The sequence below is a fragment of the Rhineura floridana genome, chromosome 5 (genome assembly GCF_030035675.1).
Source record: "Rhineura floridana isolate rRhiFlo1 chromosome 5, rRhiFlo1.hap2, whole genome shotgun sequence".
Classification (NCBI taxonomy): Eukaryota; Metazoa; Chordata; class Lepidosauria; order Squamata; family Rhineuridae; genus Rhineura; species Rhineura floridana.
Window position 1 is genome coordinate 68,766,348 of NC_084484.1, and position 19,923 is coordinate 68,786,270.

The following is a 19,923-nucleotide window of genomic DNA, read 5'->3' on the forward strand; positions in this document are numbered from 1 at the left end:
TTCTCCAACATTCCTATTGGGACCTGCCTCTTCTTCTTGCAGCCACCAGCGCCAACTCCCACATTGCTCTGGAGGGTCTTCCAACCCTCCAGAGCAGAGTTTCAGAAGGTCGAGGGTTGTAAGGGAAAGCAGGAATTAGCAAAAATATGTCCACTTCCCCTCCTCTCTCACAGGAACTCTGCATCCAATTCCTTTATTTTTATTTGCTTCTTATTGCAACATATATATATTTTGGGGGGGGACTATTTAAAAGAACATTTTTTTGTAAAAAAAAAAACCCTTTTATATTGTTTTATTTCCCGTATAACATAACTTGAAAAATCACTACCCCCCACTACTCAACCCCCTAAAACTTCTTTTTATCATTACATCTTTTCAGTGCACATATTCTGAAAATATAATTTCTGGCATCTGCCATTATGAAAAAGGATTCCAGATTCTGTCAGTATTATAATTCTGCTCTGGCAAATATTTCCAGCAAAACTGAACTTCAATATTTGGGCAGAAAATTGACAGAGGTTCTTCTAGCATTCCTGTATAAATATGCATGGACAGATGGCAGGACTGCTTTAGATAGATTAAAAATAAGTCATCAACTATGGCATGTATGAGAATTTCCATTCCAATACTTACCATTATGAAGTAGTGGATCTTCTCCGAGTGCCACAATTTTAATATATTCTTTAATTCTCTAGCACTCAATATAGCAGGTCAAGTGAGAAATAAACTAGAATAATCATTCATTTTCTCAGGTGATCGCACAGCAGTTGTTCTCCACATACACAGTAATCGTATGGCAAGAGATTATACCTGACCTCACGAAATATAAAATCCAGAAGATTTCTTTCAGGTGCCAGCTAAAACCCTTTTAGTGTGTCACACATTTACATTTGATACATGTTTTGTTCACCAGTTTTATTATGCATGACAGTAAATTGGATTGGTTCCAGACTTTGCTCCCACCTGTCATGAGCCATGACATCATGTGGAACGGATGTGGAGCAAGAAGGATGAGGAAGAGGAGGAAAAGGAGTCAGACTTGGACTTGAGGGGAAGGCACTAGTGACATGTCTCCAGACACGATTGAGCTTGAAGACTCCTGCGCCACTGACAGTGACAGCTCCGTCCCTGTAGTTCCAGTTACCACTGAGAGGACACTGTCCAGTCAGGAAGCTGTCTCTCCAACTTCACTTCAACCCCCTTCCTCACTCACTCCACCGTTGCCTCTGTGCACCCCTCCTCCTGAGGAGGAGGACCTTGCTGAGGCAGTTCAACTGCCCTCACCTCAGACACATAGATTGCGGCATCTGTAGACTCAAATAGTTCCCACTATTCCTCTGAGGAGGAGCGCTGGTGTGCATGTGCACACTCCCAGCAGTGACACTTTCATCATGCAAATAGGGAGCCTGCACATCCTTACTTAAGACTGGTAAGGAGGCGTGTCTGATTGCTGCGACAATGTCTTGTCCTAGCTACTCCTAGTAATGATGCTGAATCCTGTGTAATCTGTAAAATGATTCATGAAGCACTCTGAATTGAAACTTTCTATTAAATCCATTAAAAAAAGCACACTCATTTGATATCTCTATTCCTGTTCTCTTACAATTCATTACCTCAGGAGAATTACACCCATTACACCTGGTGGCATGGATACAACAAGGAATAAGGGGCTGGAAACACAACTGTGAATGGAGTTAGTGACAAGTTGCACATGGTGAATTTTAATCGTTCTTTTTTCTCTATATGCTTAAAAAAACCATTTCTGTATCCTGCTTAGAAATTCTGAATATTAAGCAATGTATAAATATCTTAAATAAATAAATAATGGTGCAAAGCAATTGACTTATTATAAAAGGGAGATATATGGTCAGACAAAATGGCTTATGGAACACTGGAGTATTTTCCTGATATACTGGGGGGGGGGAAATTCAAGATAACGTGCATCCATGTAGTTTATTTAATTTATTGTAAGAATTCAGCAATATTATGTAAATGTATGTAAGTATGAGTTTTCTTTAGTTGTAATATTATTTCATTATTCAAAAGAAAAAGAAAAAAGAAAAAAGCACACCCATGTGTCTGTGTCTTTCTTCAGGTAGTTCGGGCAGGACACCACCAGTGGAAGCATCCAGTGGGAGTGACTTTTGACAACTGCACTCTCTCCTTGCACCACCTCCCGCACTGTTTTGGAGATTTAGGGGACTCTCTACAACAGTGTGGGAGGCAGCACTGGGAGCTGTAGAGTGCGCAAGGAATAGTCAAAAGTCATCTTCTCCCCATCCACTACTGGAATCCTTCTGCTGGATCAAAAGCCTTCTGTGGACAGAACAAGGCATCTAATCATGTCAGAGGCAGCATGTCTTTGAATATCAGTTGCTGGAAATCACAACTGGAAAGAGTGCTGTTGCATTTAGATTCTGCTTGCAGGTTTCCCATAGGCATCTGGTTGGCCACTGTGAGGATAGGGTGGTGGACTAGATGGACCATTGGCCTGATCCAGCGGGGCTTTTCTTATATTATTTTGTCTATGGAAGTTGAAATACAACTCCAATCCAATATATAAATTGCACTGAAACCCATTTTGATTAAAGGTTGCATAAAAATATTTTAAATAAATGTAAATGCTTTAAATAATTTATGAGATTAAGCAGTTTATAAACACTTTTAAATTAAAAAGAAAACTCTAAAATAGTAGTAGTAATGGGGGACTTCAGTTATCCCGATATCTGTTGGGAGACAAATTCTGCCAAACACGGCGCCTCCAAGAAATTTCTGACTTGTGTTGCAGATAACTTCCTCCTACAGAAAGTGGAGGAAGCAACCAGAGGATCAGCTATCCTGGACTTGATTCTAACCAACAGAGATGATTTGGTGGATGAAGTGGCAGTTATGGGAACTCTGGGGGAAAGTGACCACACCATACTTGAATTCTTGATTTTAACAGAACCAAAAGCTGAGAGTAGCCATACGTGAACCCTGGACTTCAGGAAAGCTGATTTTAATAAATTCAGAACAATTGTAAGTACAGTTCCATGGCAAGCCACCCTCATGAGAAAAGGAGTCCACAATGGGTGGGAATTTCTAAAAAAGGAAATTCTAAAAGTGCAATGGCAAGCAATTCCAACAAAGAAAAAAGGGGGAAAACAGCAGAATAAGCCAATGTGGCTTCATAAAAAGCTTAGAGATGACCTGGAGAGAGAAAAAGGACACATACAGGAAGTTGAAAGAAGGCCAGGCCACAAAGGAAGAGTACAGGCAGGTACCACGGAATTGCAAGCATGGCGTCAGGAAGATTAAAGCAGACAATGAGCTGAGGCTAGCAAGAGATGCTAAAAGCAACGAAAAAGCTTTTTTCAGGTACGTCCACAGTAAAAGGCAGAGAAAAGAAATGGTGGCACAGCTACTCAATGAGGATGACAAAATGATAACAGATGACAAAGAAAATGCAGAAGCCCTCAGTTCCTACTTTGGCTCAGTCTTCTCCCAAAGAAGGGTCTATGATCCTCCCGGGAAACATGAAGGGGCAAGATTGGAGCTTGAGATTGATAGACAAATGGTCAAGGAATAGCTAATCACTTTGAACGAGTTCAAATCGGCAGGGCCTGATAAACTGCATCCTAGAGTATTGAAGGAACTGGCTGAAGAACTCTCAGAACTGCTATCTATTATCTTTGCAAAATCATGGAGGACTGGTGAAGTGCCGGATGACTGGAGGAGAACTAATGTTCCTATCTTCAAAAGGGGCAAAAAGGAGGAACTGGGGAACTACAGACCAGTCAGCCTAACACCAATCCCTGGTAAAACTCTGGAGCAGATTACAAAACAGTCAATCTGTAAGCACCTTGAAAACAATAGGTGATTACTAGTAGCCAACATGGATTCATGAAGAACAAATCCTGCCAAACTAATCTTATCTCATTTTTTCATCAGGTAACCTCCCTTGTAGACTGTGGGAACACTGTGGACATAATATATCTCGACTTCAGCAATGATATTCTGATTAGCAAGCTAGCTAAATGTGGGCTGGATGGAACAACTATCAGGTGGATCCACAGTTGGATCCAGAATCATTCACCATATGCTCAGAGGCACATGTTACCAAATTCTTGCAAGCTACACAGCAAGTGGATTGGACTGTGAAAGACCAAACCAAATTGTGTTTGCATTTTTACAAATTTGTAGGGCAGTACAATATCTCAGAGGGGAGGTCAGGTCTCCTGCTCCCCTGGTGCATTCACTATAGCTGCCCAATTTCCCTGCTTTTTAAAGTTGGATGGAAATATCTGTGGGCTAATGGTATGTTCTTAAACCGCAAGGGTTTTTTTGCCTATTAGTGAATTTCCCTGCTTTTTAATCCAGGAGGTAAGAAATAGGATCCTGTGCAAGTTTGCTGAGAATGGATTTATCATTTGCATGCTTATTAAGTTCAGTGGGATTTACTCCCCTGCAATCATGCTTAGGATAGTTGCAACTGACCACAGGGGATGGGGAGGGGAGGAGGAGGGAGGGGAGGAAGGCAGAGGAGAGGACTGGGATGGGAGCAGACAGGAGGGGGAGGGGAGAAGGACAGGTTTGATCATTTGCATGTTTATTGAGTTTGGTGCAATTTACTCCCATGCAATCATGTTTAGGATAGGTAAAACTGACCCAGGGGGTCAGCCCGAGGGAGGGCTGGAATGGGCAGGAAAGGAGGAAGGGAGAGTGGACAGGAAGGAGGGGGAAAGCAGGCCTGATCATTTGCATGGTTATTGAGTTCAATAGGATTTACTCCTATGCAATTATGGTTAGGCTAGGAAAAACTGACCATGGGGGAGGAGGGGGGAGGGGGAAAGGGAAGGAGCATATTGGAGGAAGGGAGAGGGTGGGTTTGATCACTTGCATTTGCATTATAGAGTTCAATGGTATTTACTTTCATGCAATCATGCTTAAGATAGGTAAGACTGACCACGGGGAGGAGGAAGGGAAGAGGGGAAGGGGAAAGGAAAAGAGGGGATGGGGATCGGGAGACAGGGGCAAAGGAAGGGGGAGGGAAGGGGCAGGAGGGAGGGAAGGATGGGTGGGTTTGATCATTTGTATACTTTTTGAGTTCAATGGGATTTATTTCTGTGCAATCATGTTTGAAAATGGAAATGGACTGCCTTCAAGTCAACTGGACTTATGGCGACCCTTTGAATAGGGTTTTCATGGTAAATGGTATTCAGAAGTGGTTTTACCATTGCCTGTCTCTGAGGCTGAGAGGCAGTGACTGGCCCAAGGCCACCCAGTGAACTTCATGGCTGTGTGGGGATTTGAACCCTGGTCTCCCAGGTCATAGTCCAACACTGACCTGGGGGAGGGGAGCGGGAGGGGAGGAGATTGGGTGGGTGGGCACTGGGCACAAGGGAAGCCCCTTTCCTTTCCAAAAGGAAACATTGTGAATAGTATCATGGCTTTTCAGGCTTTCCCCCACCTTTTTACTCTACAGCAGGCACATGTAGCCTCCCACCCAAACTTAAACCAAAGCTGTCCCTGGTGATATCCACAACAGGCCTTTATTTCACTTTAGAGAGTCATGGTTTCTCCTAAAGAATCCTAGGAAGTGTAGTTAGTGAAGGGAGCTGAGAGTTGCTAGGAGACGCCCTGTTCTCCTCACAGACCTTCAATCAGAGTGGCTGACTGTTAAACTAGTCTGGCCACTGGAGCTCTCTCAGTGGAACAGGAGTCTCCTCTGAGCACCCTTCACAAACTACACTTCCTAGGATTCTTTGAGGGAAGCCATAACTGTCTCACTGAAATCAGAGTATGGTGTGGGTGTGGCCCTCTGATTAGGCAAGCCCAGCAGCTGTGTTTCTGGCATTTAGAACACTGACAGTTGGTTCTTACTGAGCATGCCTGATGTTATAATTGGGTTCAAGCCAAAATTTCTTAAATTAATTAAAAATCAGCCAGGCATTTCTTTTTTACTTTTAAACTGCAGAAGGTGAAGGTCAGAGTATGGGGCAAGGTCATTAACAGGACTACAGGTACTCTGTGAACATGGCTGAATTTTAATGAATTTCAACAGATTATGAGAACTCAGACAGAAAAAAGTCCAAAAGGGCTCTGGGTCCCCCCCCCTCTTTCTAGACTTTGAACTCTCTATTCTCTCTGACTGTTTTGTGTATTGCCATAAAGATTGAGAGTGTTGTTAAGCAAGCGTTTCTGAGTTCAGGAGTTTTGTAAGGGTTTGCTTTGAAATGAGCTTATGGGAAGCATCAGAATGGCATGGGGGTATTTTCAATTTAACATTGCAGAATGTGAAAAATCCATGCTGGCTATAGTATACAGCCACTCTCATGGCTGTATAATCACTCTGTCTTTCTGTGTTTCATGTTACATAAAGAGGGGATCTGATGCTGTGTCAGTGGCCTCATAACCTAGACTGTACACAAATGGCCCTCTTTTCAGGACATATTAGTGTAAATTACAACAATTTGATTGGCTTTATTATAATCATGTTGTTTTTACTAGTAGTTTATAATCTTCTAACTGATTCATTTTGAAACTGAGTGTATACAAGCAAGACCTGGACTCAAATGAACTGGTGTCTACATACACCATTAAACCTGTAATATGTGTAGTAAGAACCCAGAGAGTTTGGGCACGATCTAACTCACATTTATGCTGAGCTGAGGGGAGTTGGATGTGGTGGATCTCCAGCTAAGCCGGCTGGGTCCTGGCTGAGATGGGCTATGCCAGCACAAGTCCCTCAGTTTGGCTCAGCCGGCCAAACCCAGCTCAGCTGGGACTCAGCCAGCTCAGCTCAGACTGTTGTAAGTGAAGCTGCCATAAGCCAGTGTAAGTCCCAAAAAAGGGGCATTCCGGGGGCATGTCAGATGACAGGCAGAGGTGAGGGGACTTAGGCGACATCCAACTCATGTTCAGAGTGCTCCTGCAGGTCCCAATTCAGGCAAATGTTATGCTGGGATAAAGGTTGGTCTAAGAAAATTAATACAATAGAAGTCCGTGGAGTAGTATTTGGGAGAAGAGGCTTTTACTTTCTGGTTCCTGCATGCAGCTCCCAACTGAGCTGGCGTTCAGCCAACCCAGAGGCTCCTGAAAGGCAATTGGATGTGGCAGAACATCATGCCAGCTCTTTTGCACCAGCACCACTTACGGTGACTTGGATTGTTCTGTTAACCTCTGAAGATCATGTTCTTGCACATAAATGAGACCTATGTGTTAGTCCTTCACACAGATAACATGTTTCAAAATCAGAGATTATAAACAAGCCATTCTTTGGACTACCTAGTTTTCTAATGCACTACCTAATTATGATGAAAACTAGCAATGAACTTAAAGCTGCATTTCAGGGTTTCTATATATTTATCAATAATAATTATTTTAAAAAATATTTAAAATACTACTGGCGCAGGTAGCAGACAGCTAGTTCCTAGTTTGCAGGTAGGGATAGGCTAATATGTCAATTTCAATTTATCTCTGTTTCTCACTTTTACAATCTTAAGATCAGTTCTTCATATATCCACATTAGTTTGTGATTTTTTTTTAAAAAAAAGTTCTCGTAAAAACTTATCAGCATTTCTGCGCATCTTTTTCTTAACATACATACTTTTGCAAAGCAATTTCCCCTAATATAATGCATTTCATGCTAAAGATGTATATGTGCTTTACCTTAGTATATATGCTTGTTTTACACATTGGTTGGCTGGAAAACTGCATTGCAAAATTCAGAGAAGTGTGAATTTTGAAGAATGGTTGAGTTTTGGTTTGTGTATTTTTTCAGAAAGTGCAAATTAGATAATGTCACCTTTAAATGTGAACTGAATCGAATGTCTGCCCTGTCCCTATCTGCAGGACACCCACACTGAGACTCTTCTGCCTGATATAGAGTCTGATTGTTTTTAGGAGTGGCCATAGCAGATGTTCCTGGGTTCAATCTCTGGAGAGCTGCCATATGTCAGTATGCTGTAGATACTGATCTAGAGACAAATAATGGAAATGGACTGCCTTCAAGTTTCTGACTTATGGCGACCCTATGAATGGGGTTTTCATAGTAAGCGATATTCAGAGGTGGTTTACCATCGTCTTCCTCTGAGGCTGAGAGGCAGTGACTGGCCCAAGATCACCCAGTGAGCTTCATGGCTGTGTGGGGATTTGAACCCTGGTCTCCCAGGTCATAGTCCAACACTCTAACCACTATGGGCCAACTGAAAAAGATTTTCTATACTAGGGGAGGGCAATTAATAAGACCTCTCCTTAAGCTTTATGTTACAAAATTTATTCTATTAATTCTATATGGTGCCGAAATTTGGGGCCCAGCTTTACGGCACACCCTAGAACAGATTCAAAACATCTTATTCAAACAAATTCTGGGGCTACCCAAGGCTACTCCAGCAGCTCATGTTAGAGCAGAACTTAGTGTTCCCTCCTTAAAGGCTAGATCAGACTTGGTATTTCTCAGGTACCGTAAGAAACTAATTACATCTAATCCCCAATTTCTGATTAGACTCTGTAGAGAGGAACAGTCGCAAAATGGAGCCTGGGAGACAAATTTTTCTAGCGTCGCTAAAACTTATGATTTATCAGATAATCTCCTTACTAATCTTGATTCGAAAGCATTGCGTATCCATATCTTTGAACATGAGGCACAAAGAGACAAAGCACTTATCACTGCAGCTCCATTCTCTCTCTGGTTTCCACACATTAAAACCACCCATGAATGGCCACTTTATCTTGATATCCTAAGGCCGCTCTTCGTAGAGCGTACACAGAACTAAGATTTCAGGTCATGCCCTCTGCGTACTTATACGGCAGATACCTCGGTACTCCATACGCAGAGCGCCTATGTCCTGCTGGGTGCAAGGCCCCTGAGGATTTAATTCATTATATGTTAGTTTGTCCCTTATTTGATGGCCCTAGAAAAAGATTTCTGGATCCGCTGATTCAAAAGAATAAAGATCTAAATGAAGCTCAGATAGTAGTATTTCTTTTATCCGCAGACCAACCTAACATAAAGATGTCTACCGCTAATTTTGCTCTGGCGGCAAAGAATCTTAGAGCCAGGCATATTAAAGCTTCCAATTAACTTAGGCGCTAAGTTTATAGAATTTTTTAAACTAAATATGCGTGTATAGTACTACTAAATGTTTTTTGTATTTTAATGACTGTGTTCCTTCTGTAACAGCCAATGGCTATGCACAGATTTAATAAACTAAAAACTAAACCACTATGCCACACTGGCTCTCCTAGAGACAAATTCTAATGCAATATAAAGCAGTTTATGTTCTTTACATTTGGCTGCAGACTGATTAATTTCATAAATAAAGCTAGACAAGACACTGGTTCAACCTAGTATAGCAATTTTCATTGAACTGATAATTATGGAAATTGGTAAAGAAGAAGTATCATAATCAGTGGGCATGTTTGGTTTTTAAGCATTTAGTTTTCACTTGACACAAACGATGACTTAGGAAAAGTGACAGGATTCATATGTAAGAATAAATAGTACTTGCTATTCAGAAGTTCACCAGTAGGCATGGCTTCACCTTGGCCATAGGCTTATAGCAATGTTAATTACAATGTTAACCCAAATCCAACCTACCAAAATATGGAAAAGCTCTATGTAGACTTGAGAGTTTAAATACATATTTCAGGTTTTCAAAATGATTGTTTTCTTTACACAAAGGATAAACACATAATTCTTTGCACAAAGCATTAAAAAATACTGTAATATTTTATTATTAAAAATGCTGCTGAAAAGTTTATACATATGTGTCCAGCCATATATATCTTCTATCCTTACTTAAGGCAAAACCAAAAAGAAAAAAATGCAGAAATAATAACAAAAGAAACCCTGCGTGCCTCTTAAGGTCAAGAAGAAAACCTGGGAAAGTTCTTTTTCCTTTTATAGTTTTTTAAAGTATACTTTGTTGTTGTTATTATAGAATCCTATGAAGAGCCTAAAAATTCCCATTTATAAATCATACATCTGTCCAGATGTATTAAATTATTAAAGTGACGTCATTGTCATTGTTTTTAAAAGCTAAAATCATTCACTTACAGAAACGGTTTTACCCAAATGTCACAAGCCTGACACAGTACTGTACATGTTGCTAGCAGAAGACAACTGGAAATACTAAACAAATACCGTAATTCACACAACAAACATACCCAATTAAGATGCCATCATTTCCCTTTTATACCACCCGAGTCATGAAGAACTGCTGTGTCTTAGTGGAGGCAATGCATTGATTGTGAAGATGGCATGGAATAGATCCAGCTTTAATTAAGATTACAGTAAAGATCAGGGAAGGCAATAGTTTTATTTTTTCTCCCCATTTACTATTGGTTAAAAAATGGAGCTGTCAGCTCATTTAAAACCTCACCAAGAAGCAGAAGGAAAGCAAATATCAGTTTTCACTTTCTAACAAGACTGCAATATGGGTCACATTAGTAATTTTACTGGGTCGGCAACCCACTCTTTGTGATTCTCTGTCTCAGGACCTGCTTTCTCTGCCAGAAACAGTATGGAGCTGTGCATATCACACAGCCAGTGAGATATCAAGGTAGCTGTAAGTTAGAATGTTGCAAGCTGTCTATTCTAAAGGCGGAAGGCATCTTGTGTCAGATATGAATATCTGGGGATGATAATACGGTGTTGTTGTGCCCTTCTTAATAAAGGGTAATAAAAATACAATATACATCCCAGGAAAGATACAATCTTGTGCAGAGCAACTCTGTTCAAATATCTTTGGTTACCATCTTTAACTTTAGTTTTCTAAAGACAAAATATAAACCATTCTTATTAATAACTTGATTCTACCTGTATAACAATTGAATTGTTTTGTTCTAAACTTTATATAGAGGTGCCAAACATCTTGGATGGGACAGCTGCATTTCATACTAAACTCCCCTCTTAAGGGGACCACAGTGAGAAACTAAGAAAAAGGTTTAAGGATGTTGCACAGTAAAATGATCCAGTTTCTTGAAGGCAACTCACCTATTGTACATTTGATATGTTTTCTTTCTAGCGCTCCATGGCATCCATCCTTTCTGTGGTGCAACAAAATTAACCAGCAAAAATTGTGGGCTTGGTTAAAAATCACTACTAGATCAAAAGATCTTTATAGACTGATCCATCCAGATCTTTCCTCTGACTTTATTAAAACAACAGTAATTAGAACTATTTCTTCCCCATCTTCCACTTTGTGTGTTCCCCTTGTTCAATATAGCTGAGCAGTTGCTTTCTTAGCTCAACCTCTTCTGCAGACTGCTGATGCAGGCAGAACTAATCTTCCTTAGAAAAAAGACTGACCAAAGAGGCAGGCCTTCTTAAGATGCATCAGGGCACTCACAATCGGGAAGCAATGTTTCATGGCATATCAGATACCAAAGATGGAAAAAAAAAATCAGACTCATAACTCACTTTTAAAAAGCTTTTTGTAATTCTTCCAATCCGTCTCTGTGTTGCAACATAATGAAGGCTAACACAAAAATAGGAAAGAAAAAAAAGATATATATATTATATATATATATATATATATTAGGAAAACAAACCCAACTGTTTCCTATCTATGAATGCCTTAACATGCACGTGTGCAACCTGTAAAAGAAAATCTGGAAGGCCACACAGTTATCTGTATCCTCTGTATGACACCATGTTCTCCTAGAAATGAAACATTAGGAAAAAAAACCCCTCATGTCTTGGTTTACCACTAGTAATTAAGAAGAAAATCCTCCTTTTGATCTGGGAGGAAACAGAGGTGGTATGATTAATGTTTATACACATAGATCACAACTGAAAGCACAATCTTTCTAAAAGCTCTTTTCAAACTGAAAACACCAATAAAAGCTTCTTTTTTTAAACTCACAGCTATGTACATTTTTTTACAAAGTTCCTTAAATATAGTTCAGGCTGGCAAGTCATCTCTTTGCACAGAACTATACGTATTTACTGCATAGTCAGTCCTATTTTTTTTAATAATAAAATCATATTTTCCCATTCTGGATTACAGCTTCTTATGATGGGTAAAAGCCCATAGTGATGTCTTTTGTATAAGAGGGGCCATTCACGATATGGCACATATAGAACATTTTTTTAAATTTTTATTTATTAAAAAACTGTACAGTCACTGGCTCTGTGTTTCCAGAAGATTCTGCTTCTGTCTGTTACACTCAATACATATCCTCTCTAAATGATTTTCTTCAGGCCTCAATTCTTAACTTTCATTCAGAGTGGTTGAGATATTAAAGCAGTATCCTAATAGCAATGTACACATTTCACATTCACAGGGTTTGAGAAGGTGATCTTTTTTTTAGAATATCAGCGTTCCTATGAAAAGGATCTGTAAGAAAATTATGTCTGCCTTTTCTTTCACTTTTTTGTGTGACAAGTTGGTTGATGAAGAATATGATTTTTCTTCTCTCTTTCCCCCCCTCCTTTTTTCTTATTTTTAATCTTCCAGGTGGCATGGGGTGGGGCAAATAATAGAGCTATACCCTAGTGGTGGAATGTCCATGAGGCAAATTAGTACTGTTTTGTCCTCCGCTGAAAGTGTTGAAAGTATGCAAAGGCTGCATTCCTGTTAATGTATTTGGAATCATGGTAATGGTGTTGGGTGTCATGAGTGGAATGTCATCTGGAGATCTTCTAAGAGTGAGGGTATAATCAGGTGGGCAAGTGAGTCTCAGGGTGTCATGTGCCTGTAGTGACTCACACTCATGATCGTGCTCCAGCTGCTTCATCTGCAGTGACATAATCTCTTCATTCTGTATGTGGGCGATATCGTTGGTTGTGTTCCGCTGAGGACTGGGACGCCTGTGTGTTTCATGACGCCGCTTGTCTTTTTTATAGTACAATGCCGCAAATGCTAAAATGTTGAGGAATAATAATGATGCACCTACAGCAATGGTAACACTCAGCTCTGTGGAATAATCTCTCTTGTTTTCTATCAGAACACTTGTATCCTCTGGGGATGTTTTCTGTGTATCCTTTGAATGCTTTGGATTGTTGCTTGGTGTCATTAATGGACGTTTGGTGGTGAACTTCCCACCCGGAGAACGCCTGGTGACGTAAGGGAATGATGTCATATCAGGAGGTGGTACCTTCGTTGTTGTGGAGACGTACTGAAATATTTCATTCAGATTGTGCAAATGAGGAACAAGTTCTAGCCAGAAAGCAACTTTTGTTGCTCGGTAATGATCCCGAACTCTGGGTTTCAAGCCAATGTGTAAATAAAGTTGGTCTTTCGGATTATATTTAGACCAGGCCACTTCTTCAAAACGATTGGGTTTCGTATGGATAAACTTTGTATCCTGGGGAACAGGCTGGTTTGGATCCCTAAAAATATACAAACAAAAGAATATTACAAGCAATCCAAAACTTGGGAAAAACTGCATTACAAGCTTTAACAATGCTTGCTTCAGGATACTGATGCCAGGCTCTGGTTTTTAAGGTGATGTGTATAAATAGAGCTAGTTTTCTATATTATGCTTAGGCCAGAATACTTATTTAAAAAGGATGGTTTGGACACACATTGTATACGCCAAACTAATTTGTATGGGTGCTTACAAATATAAAAACAAAATATTAGAGTAAGTTCAAAAATAAATACAAACCTTGTAATTTAACAATCATATCACATAAGTGCACAATTGGTAATGGGCATGTTTTTCTTCACAATCCCGATGGCTGAAACAATAGGCTGAAAGCCATGTGGGCATCTCTTGTAGCAAGAATAAGACTAAAAAGATTTCAAGAGAGAGGGGTAGCTCTTTGCCTGTCCAATCTCGAGCAGCAGAAGAATTCAATATGAAAAATGTTTAATTTTCTTAATTACAGTTTGCATAATGCAGTTTTCCTTGACAAAGGATTTGGACTAAGGCTGGGCAAAGCTGTCCTTGATAAAGCTGTGGCAGAACTTATGTGGGGTGTGTGTTAAAAAAGAGGGATGAAACTACTTGTCTCATTTCACCTGTCTGCACTTCCACCTCCTGTACTTTGTTGCAACATCAGTGTATTTCTTGGTGGCTGCTGAATATTCTTTAAGCAATGCTATGTAATGATGTAGAGGAGCATTCATGGGGGATGTCAGTGCCTAATGGTGACCAACATTCCCCACCACATGCCAGAAGCCTCCTCTGTACAATGCAGAGGAACTATTTTTAAAGGAAAAAAATATGGTCACCAACTGGCTTTTGAAAGGAGCTCTGCTGGTACCAGAAGGATGTTTCAAATCACTGTCCCCCAAATTACCTTTATTTCACTGCCCACAAACGGGGTGGCAAAATTGTGGTCCATTTTGTCCATCCTGAACCATTGCACTGAATTCCCCTCCACTCCCAAGGCAAAGAAAACAGTTCTGGCTAGAACTGTGAATAATATACACCCTAACCCCCTGAATAGGCTGTCTCCATTTCAAATCAATTCCAAATCCATTTGAACTAGGTTCAACTCCAAAGGGGATTTGAGCCACGCTTCTGCTGCTCCTGTATCCTCTCTGCCACCGTCCCTACCTTCCACAAGAAATAGGTGTTATATCGGGGAAGGTGAGGGAGAGGATGAAGCAGCAGAGAGCACTCTTTTCAAAGAGACAATGGGATATCTTCTTGGCTCCTATTAACATGCAGAACACAACTACCCGACTGGGATTGTTAGGCTTGATTAAGAATTTTAGAGAGAAAACTATCATGTGCAACCAAAGAGAAATCCCCCATGGGCCCTTTTATTTCTGGAACATAGGAAGCTGCCTTACACTGAGACAGGCTATTAGTCTATCTAGCTGACATTGTTGACACCGATTAACAGTGGTTCTTGTGATGTTCCTGTAGGTTAAGCATCTGTAAATATGGTAAGTGCGGGTCTATTAGGTGATGTATGGTAATTGACTGAGGGAGAAAGGGGGAGTACATGGGTGAGAAGCTGAAGTATGCTGGATGATGATTGGCTGAGTGGCTGGCTGGCTGAAGGTATAAATGGAGGTTTGTGAGTGATGAGGGAGAGAAGTTGTTGAGTTGGTTGGAGTGATGTCGTTTGGTGAGGGTTGGTTGGCAGAGTTCTGAGGGAAGGTTGGATTGTCTTTGGCTGATATTTAAAGAGTATATATATGAACAGAAACATAAAGAGTGACCATATATGAAACCATACGCTTGTGAAACATTCCTAAAGTAACCTTGTTATTTCCTGTTGTTAGTAAATAAATACTTATTTGGTTTACCAAAGGCCTGATCCTTGGCTGGGGGAATATACAGACCAGAAGGGAGGGCAAGGTAATTACCAAGACTGAACAGAACCTGTATCTAATGGTGGCAGCAGTAAGGGAGATATTGTAACAAGTCAAGTATCCAGAGCAACCCAGAGTTGTATGCTTTAAATATAAAGATACAAGGGGGTTGGGAACAGCATAGGCACACAGTCACAAAGTAACAAGCTATAGAGAGACTGAGGCAAGGTCTCTGGGAGTATTGGTTACAGGAAGTGACTGGTGGTGCTGCCTAGCAGTGGGATCTAGTGAGATCTGTGCTAGAGCGGAGTAAGAAACCATATAAAGGACGGTCCTGACTGGTGGGGTTCCTGGTGGTGCCTAGTGAAAGGCAGTAGCCACAAGCAGGTGGGAACCTGACAGGGAGAACCAGGGAAGGACGTCACAGTTCTCACGTTCCTTTAAGCAGGAGTCTTTCCCAGTCCTATCTGGAGACACCAAGAACTGAACCTGGGACCTTTTGCATGCAAAGCACATGCTCTATCATGGCCATCCTATGAAGGGGGTCTCTTACTGCTCACCCACCCACAAACTAAGGGAAGGTGGTGGTAGAGAGAATAGGGGAATGACAGGAAATTGGAATTTTTGACTGTTCAAATTGTATTCTTAGGATTTTTAACTCTTCCTTGTGGACACTAGAAGAGTCTGATTGTCTGGGGAAGTGACTCATCCATCCATAGCCATAAGCAAATAGCATTACATAAATGCCAGCTACTGGAAAAAATCTAGGGGTGCACTTGCAGGTTCCAGCAGCAGCCCCACTAGTGGTAGGATGGTGGGAAAGAAGCGGCTGGTGTTGAAGCTCTGGAACTCTGCTGCACATGTGAAATGCACCTGAAGAAACTGGGGACATGGGAAGCCATGCTACAGAGAGCCCTCTCTGTTTCACTCATATTTTCATTGCTGTCAGTTTTGATTATCAGTTGTGCAGGAGTGGGGGGAAGGGAAAGTGCTGCCCACTCATCCAAGCATAATGCTGCCAGTTTTTTGCCAGCAACCTTTTGACACATGCAGAAGGGGAGGTCCATGAGTGGAAATCTGTTTCCACACAAACAGATGTCTTGTTACACCGGGGTGATTATTATTACCATGATTACTATGTGTCCTTCAACAAAGCCTTAATACTGCTTTCAAAATAGAAATGAGAAAAAATAATATTTATGAAATACTGAGCTTTTCTTCATGCCTCAGTTATTCATTTTCCCCTTGAAATAAAACAAATATGTGAATATCTTTGTTGCACTGCAATGGCTGTGCTCAGCATTCTGTGTTTTGTTGCACAGTTCATATTTTTTCCCTCAGGTTCTTTTTGATACTAGTGCTTTTTCAATGTTCCAGACTGCATCATGCATTACTTTGAATTTACACTGAGGTTTCTCTTTTTTTATTTCCAAACATGTTAAATTTATTTATTTTCTAAACTAGAATTCCAGTAATGCTTTTTGCTCAGTGCTATTACTTTCTCAAAATATTTTCCAAAACATCTATAAGCACAATTAAATGCTCCAAATGTTCCTTCATTGTTCAAAAAAGGCTTCTAGTTATTACTGCCGCTAAAAGTATTATTTAACCTTAATAATATTCCTTCTAGGCATCTGACTGAATTAGCCTTTCATCATTATTATTATTTTTAAAAGAGGTAAAATCTCCTCCCAGTCAATGCAGCACTAAAACATCTGAGTTGTCCAATGTGGGGAGAGTATTCGTGCATATAATTTGAGGATTTTTGCATATTGTGTGCATTGTTCTAAGGAAAGGATTTGAATTTGGTCCTTTTTGTTTTGTTTTTGCCTCTAGCTAAACCTTATGCAGCAATATCCACCTACGTTTAAAACATTGCCATTCTGTAGGACTTCAACATCTTGGGAAAAACCCATATTACTTTTGTTTGTAAAGAATTCCGCTATATTAAGTGAAAGGAAGATCTGTACATTCAAAAAGACTTCACCTGCTAGATCAGGAACCATGAAAAATCAGGAACTATGCAAAATTTGGATGCTGTTTATTTACATTTCTATCCCACCTGTCTTCATGATGAAACTTAAAGTGGCATACATAGGTTGCCCAGATGATATCCCATCCAGATAATGATCATACTCAGATGCTGCATCATGTACCCTGAAACCATACCCTGATATATCTGAACTGCAGTATTTTCAGTGGGATACAGTTTTGGATGGCCATATTTTGGCACAACCAGTCAAATGTAAATATCTTTTTTATTGCGGCTGCAGTCAGGAAATGAAGAGGTGTCACAAGATGAAGTGTAGGTAAAACAAGGGCAATGTTTATTTAGATAAAGCCAATTAAATGACCGATTATGCAAAAATGATCCACAGAGTGATTGTGCTGGACTGAACTCTCAAACAATCAGGTGAGGAAACCCTGCCATGTGAAAGTGGGTGGTCCAAGCCAATTCCCCTTCCACCAGCCCCAAACCCACAAGGTGGTTAGGGAGGCCTTCCTGATCCATCCCCTCCCAGGGCCTCACAACTCTGAGTAGGCATTACAAGTTAGCCCCAAAGGTGAACCTTACCTTGCCAATAGGCCTCACCAACCAAGAAGGCAAGTCTCGGGTCTCACCTTTCACCTTAAAGGGTGCCTAAGGCTGGCTGGGGCTGATGGGAGTTGTAGTTCAAAAAAGTAACTTTTCCAAGCTCTGCGCCCACTCCAGTGCTGAGCTGGGTGTGTGGCCACGCTTTGGGGGAAATTGACGCCATGCCAGGACTTCCCTGGCACAGATGCAAAGTCCCGTTGTTGCTATAGCCCTGAGGGCCAGCCAGCAAAACAGGAAATGTGTGATTAAAGCTGGAGTGGGACATATATTCACTACAGTATTCCTGTATGGTATCCATATCCAACAAGCCTTAAGTCTGAAAGAGTGGGCAGATTTCAAGCTTGTATGATCTATTTTGTTTTCCCTAGAATCCGAAGATCTACCAACCAGTAACAGATGTAGAAGACATACAATTAAAGAACAGGCCAGGGATTTGTTTTCAGTACCAGAAGGAAACTAAGCTCTCAGTTCTTTTACACAAAGGACAAAAAGATTCCATTCATACTGGACTCCAAAAATGATAATGATAACACATCTTGCATCTTGCAAGGCATGCTCTTGGGACCATGTGCCTTTACCATTTTTCTAGGTACTACCATACCCCTCTCCTAAAAAAAGAGCTCATACTGACAAAACCTATTTCATTTCATCTGATGCCTATATTTTTGTAATTTCAGAATCTAAGGAGGCAAAATACCTGTGGTAGGGTCTGCTGAATCTGGCTCCATCTGAAACTTGAACTGAAATGGAGACATTATTATATACTTCAACTACAGTGCAGTTTTGCTAGTGTCTCAGAAATGACAGTGATGGTCAGTAGTCCAGTGCAATTAGCAAAATGCTAGGCCCAATCCGGCTGGTGGGGAAGGGTGCTCCTGTGGACCTGACTTCCTGACAACAGCCTCACTAATGCATACAGGGATGGTAAGGGAGCATGCCGGCAGTGAAGTTGGCGCAGTTTGGGTACACTTTCAGAGCCATTCACTCCTGCAAAGTATGCCCAAACCACCCCAACCTCGTTGCCACCCTGCCCTCTCACTTTCCTGGTACATGGTGTGTTTGCGGCCCTGCCCTTTCCTGCCAGCCACCCTGGCATTTACAATAAGAAGCTGCAGAAAATATTCATTTGATAGTACTGATAAACAAACTGAAAGTCCCTAAAAATCTACCTAAGGAAACAGTCAGCTTCTCTACATTTTGCTAACACCCCACCATCCCTGAAAACGATGAGGGATATCTAAAACTAAGAATCCAAACCGAATGTTATTGTATTGAAAACAGTCAGAAGATCTTTCAGAACCATTTTGAATAGGATTTTTACAATCTAGGATTATTTGAGAAGTTTTTTTTTAACCCAGATAACCATGTTGGAGTCTGACCAACAGGGGACTGAAAGAAGAGCATAATGGCACCCAGCCATAGACTCTGCATTAGTCACCTCACAAGTGGGGAGACTTTGAGGGTCCAAATGCCTACCTGCTCTCAAGTAAGCCCCCTCACTATTCCAATGAGCAGCTATTTCTATTTGCATCTGCACCCTTCAATTTTTACTTTTATTATTCTGTTTTTATTATATATTTTGTCATCTTGATTCCCTACCAACTATTATTGTGCACATCATGTTATTTTAGTACTATTAGTCTTGGTATGCACAATCAGTAGATGGTAGTCCTGAGGTATTACAATAGACTCTTCTGAAATTGCTGGAGCATATGCATATTTTTGAATGCTTCTTCATGTTAAAGAATAAAAATAAAGTACAGCACCCACTCCATGGTGCATAAAATTAACACTGTAGGGCAAAAGGTTTGCTAGTTTTCTACTCATAGGGATTTTTTTTTCATGAGGGAACTTATTAAAAAATGCAGACTCCCTTATCAGTCTGAAATTGTCCATTCAACAGTCAGGTCTTTACCATCACATCCAATAGCAATTTAATCCCTCTGCATTCAGTTTGTTCACTGGACTTATTTGTTCTCACATATTACTTAATTAGCTTGTATAAGTAAAATTTCTTGCAAGATGATAAAATTCTCGCATTTGAAAAAAAGGAAAAGTTTGGCAGTATGACCATTTAAAAACATACTTTTTAAGGTTTTAGAAATCAAAATTGGTTTGTATTTTGGC

General features: G+C 40.5%; 1 protein-coding gene across 3 annotated transcripts in view; it reads right to left on the reverse strand.

The window, feature by feature from the left end:
• Window positions 1-9,733: 9,733 nt before the first annotated feature.
• The window catches only part of NLGN4X (neuroligin 4 X-linked), a 269,400-nt gene continuing 259,210 nt past the window's right edge, over window positions 9,734-19,923 (reverse strand). For all 3 annotated transcript variants that reach the window (XM_061627057.1, XM_061627059.1, XM_061627058.1), the window contains one exon: window positions 9,734-13,318. In XM_061627057.1, the coding sequence (XP_061483041.1) occupies window positions 12,472-13,318 (847 nt within the window). In that variant the 3' untranslated portion in view covers window positions 9,734-12,471. The remainder of the gene's footprint in view (window positions 13,319-19,923) is intronic.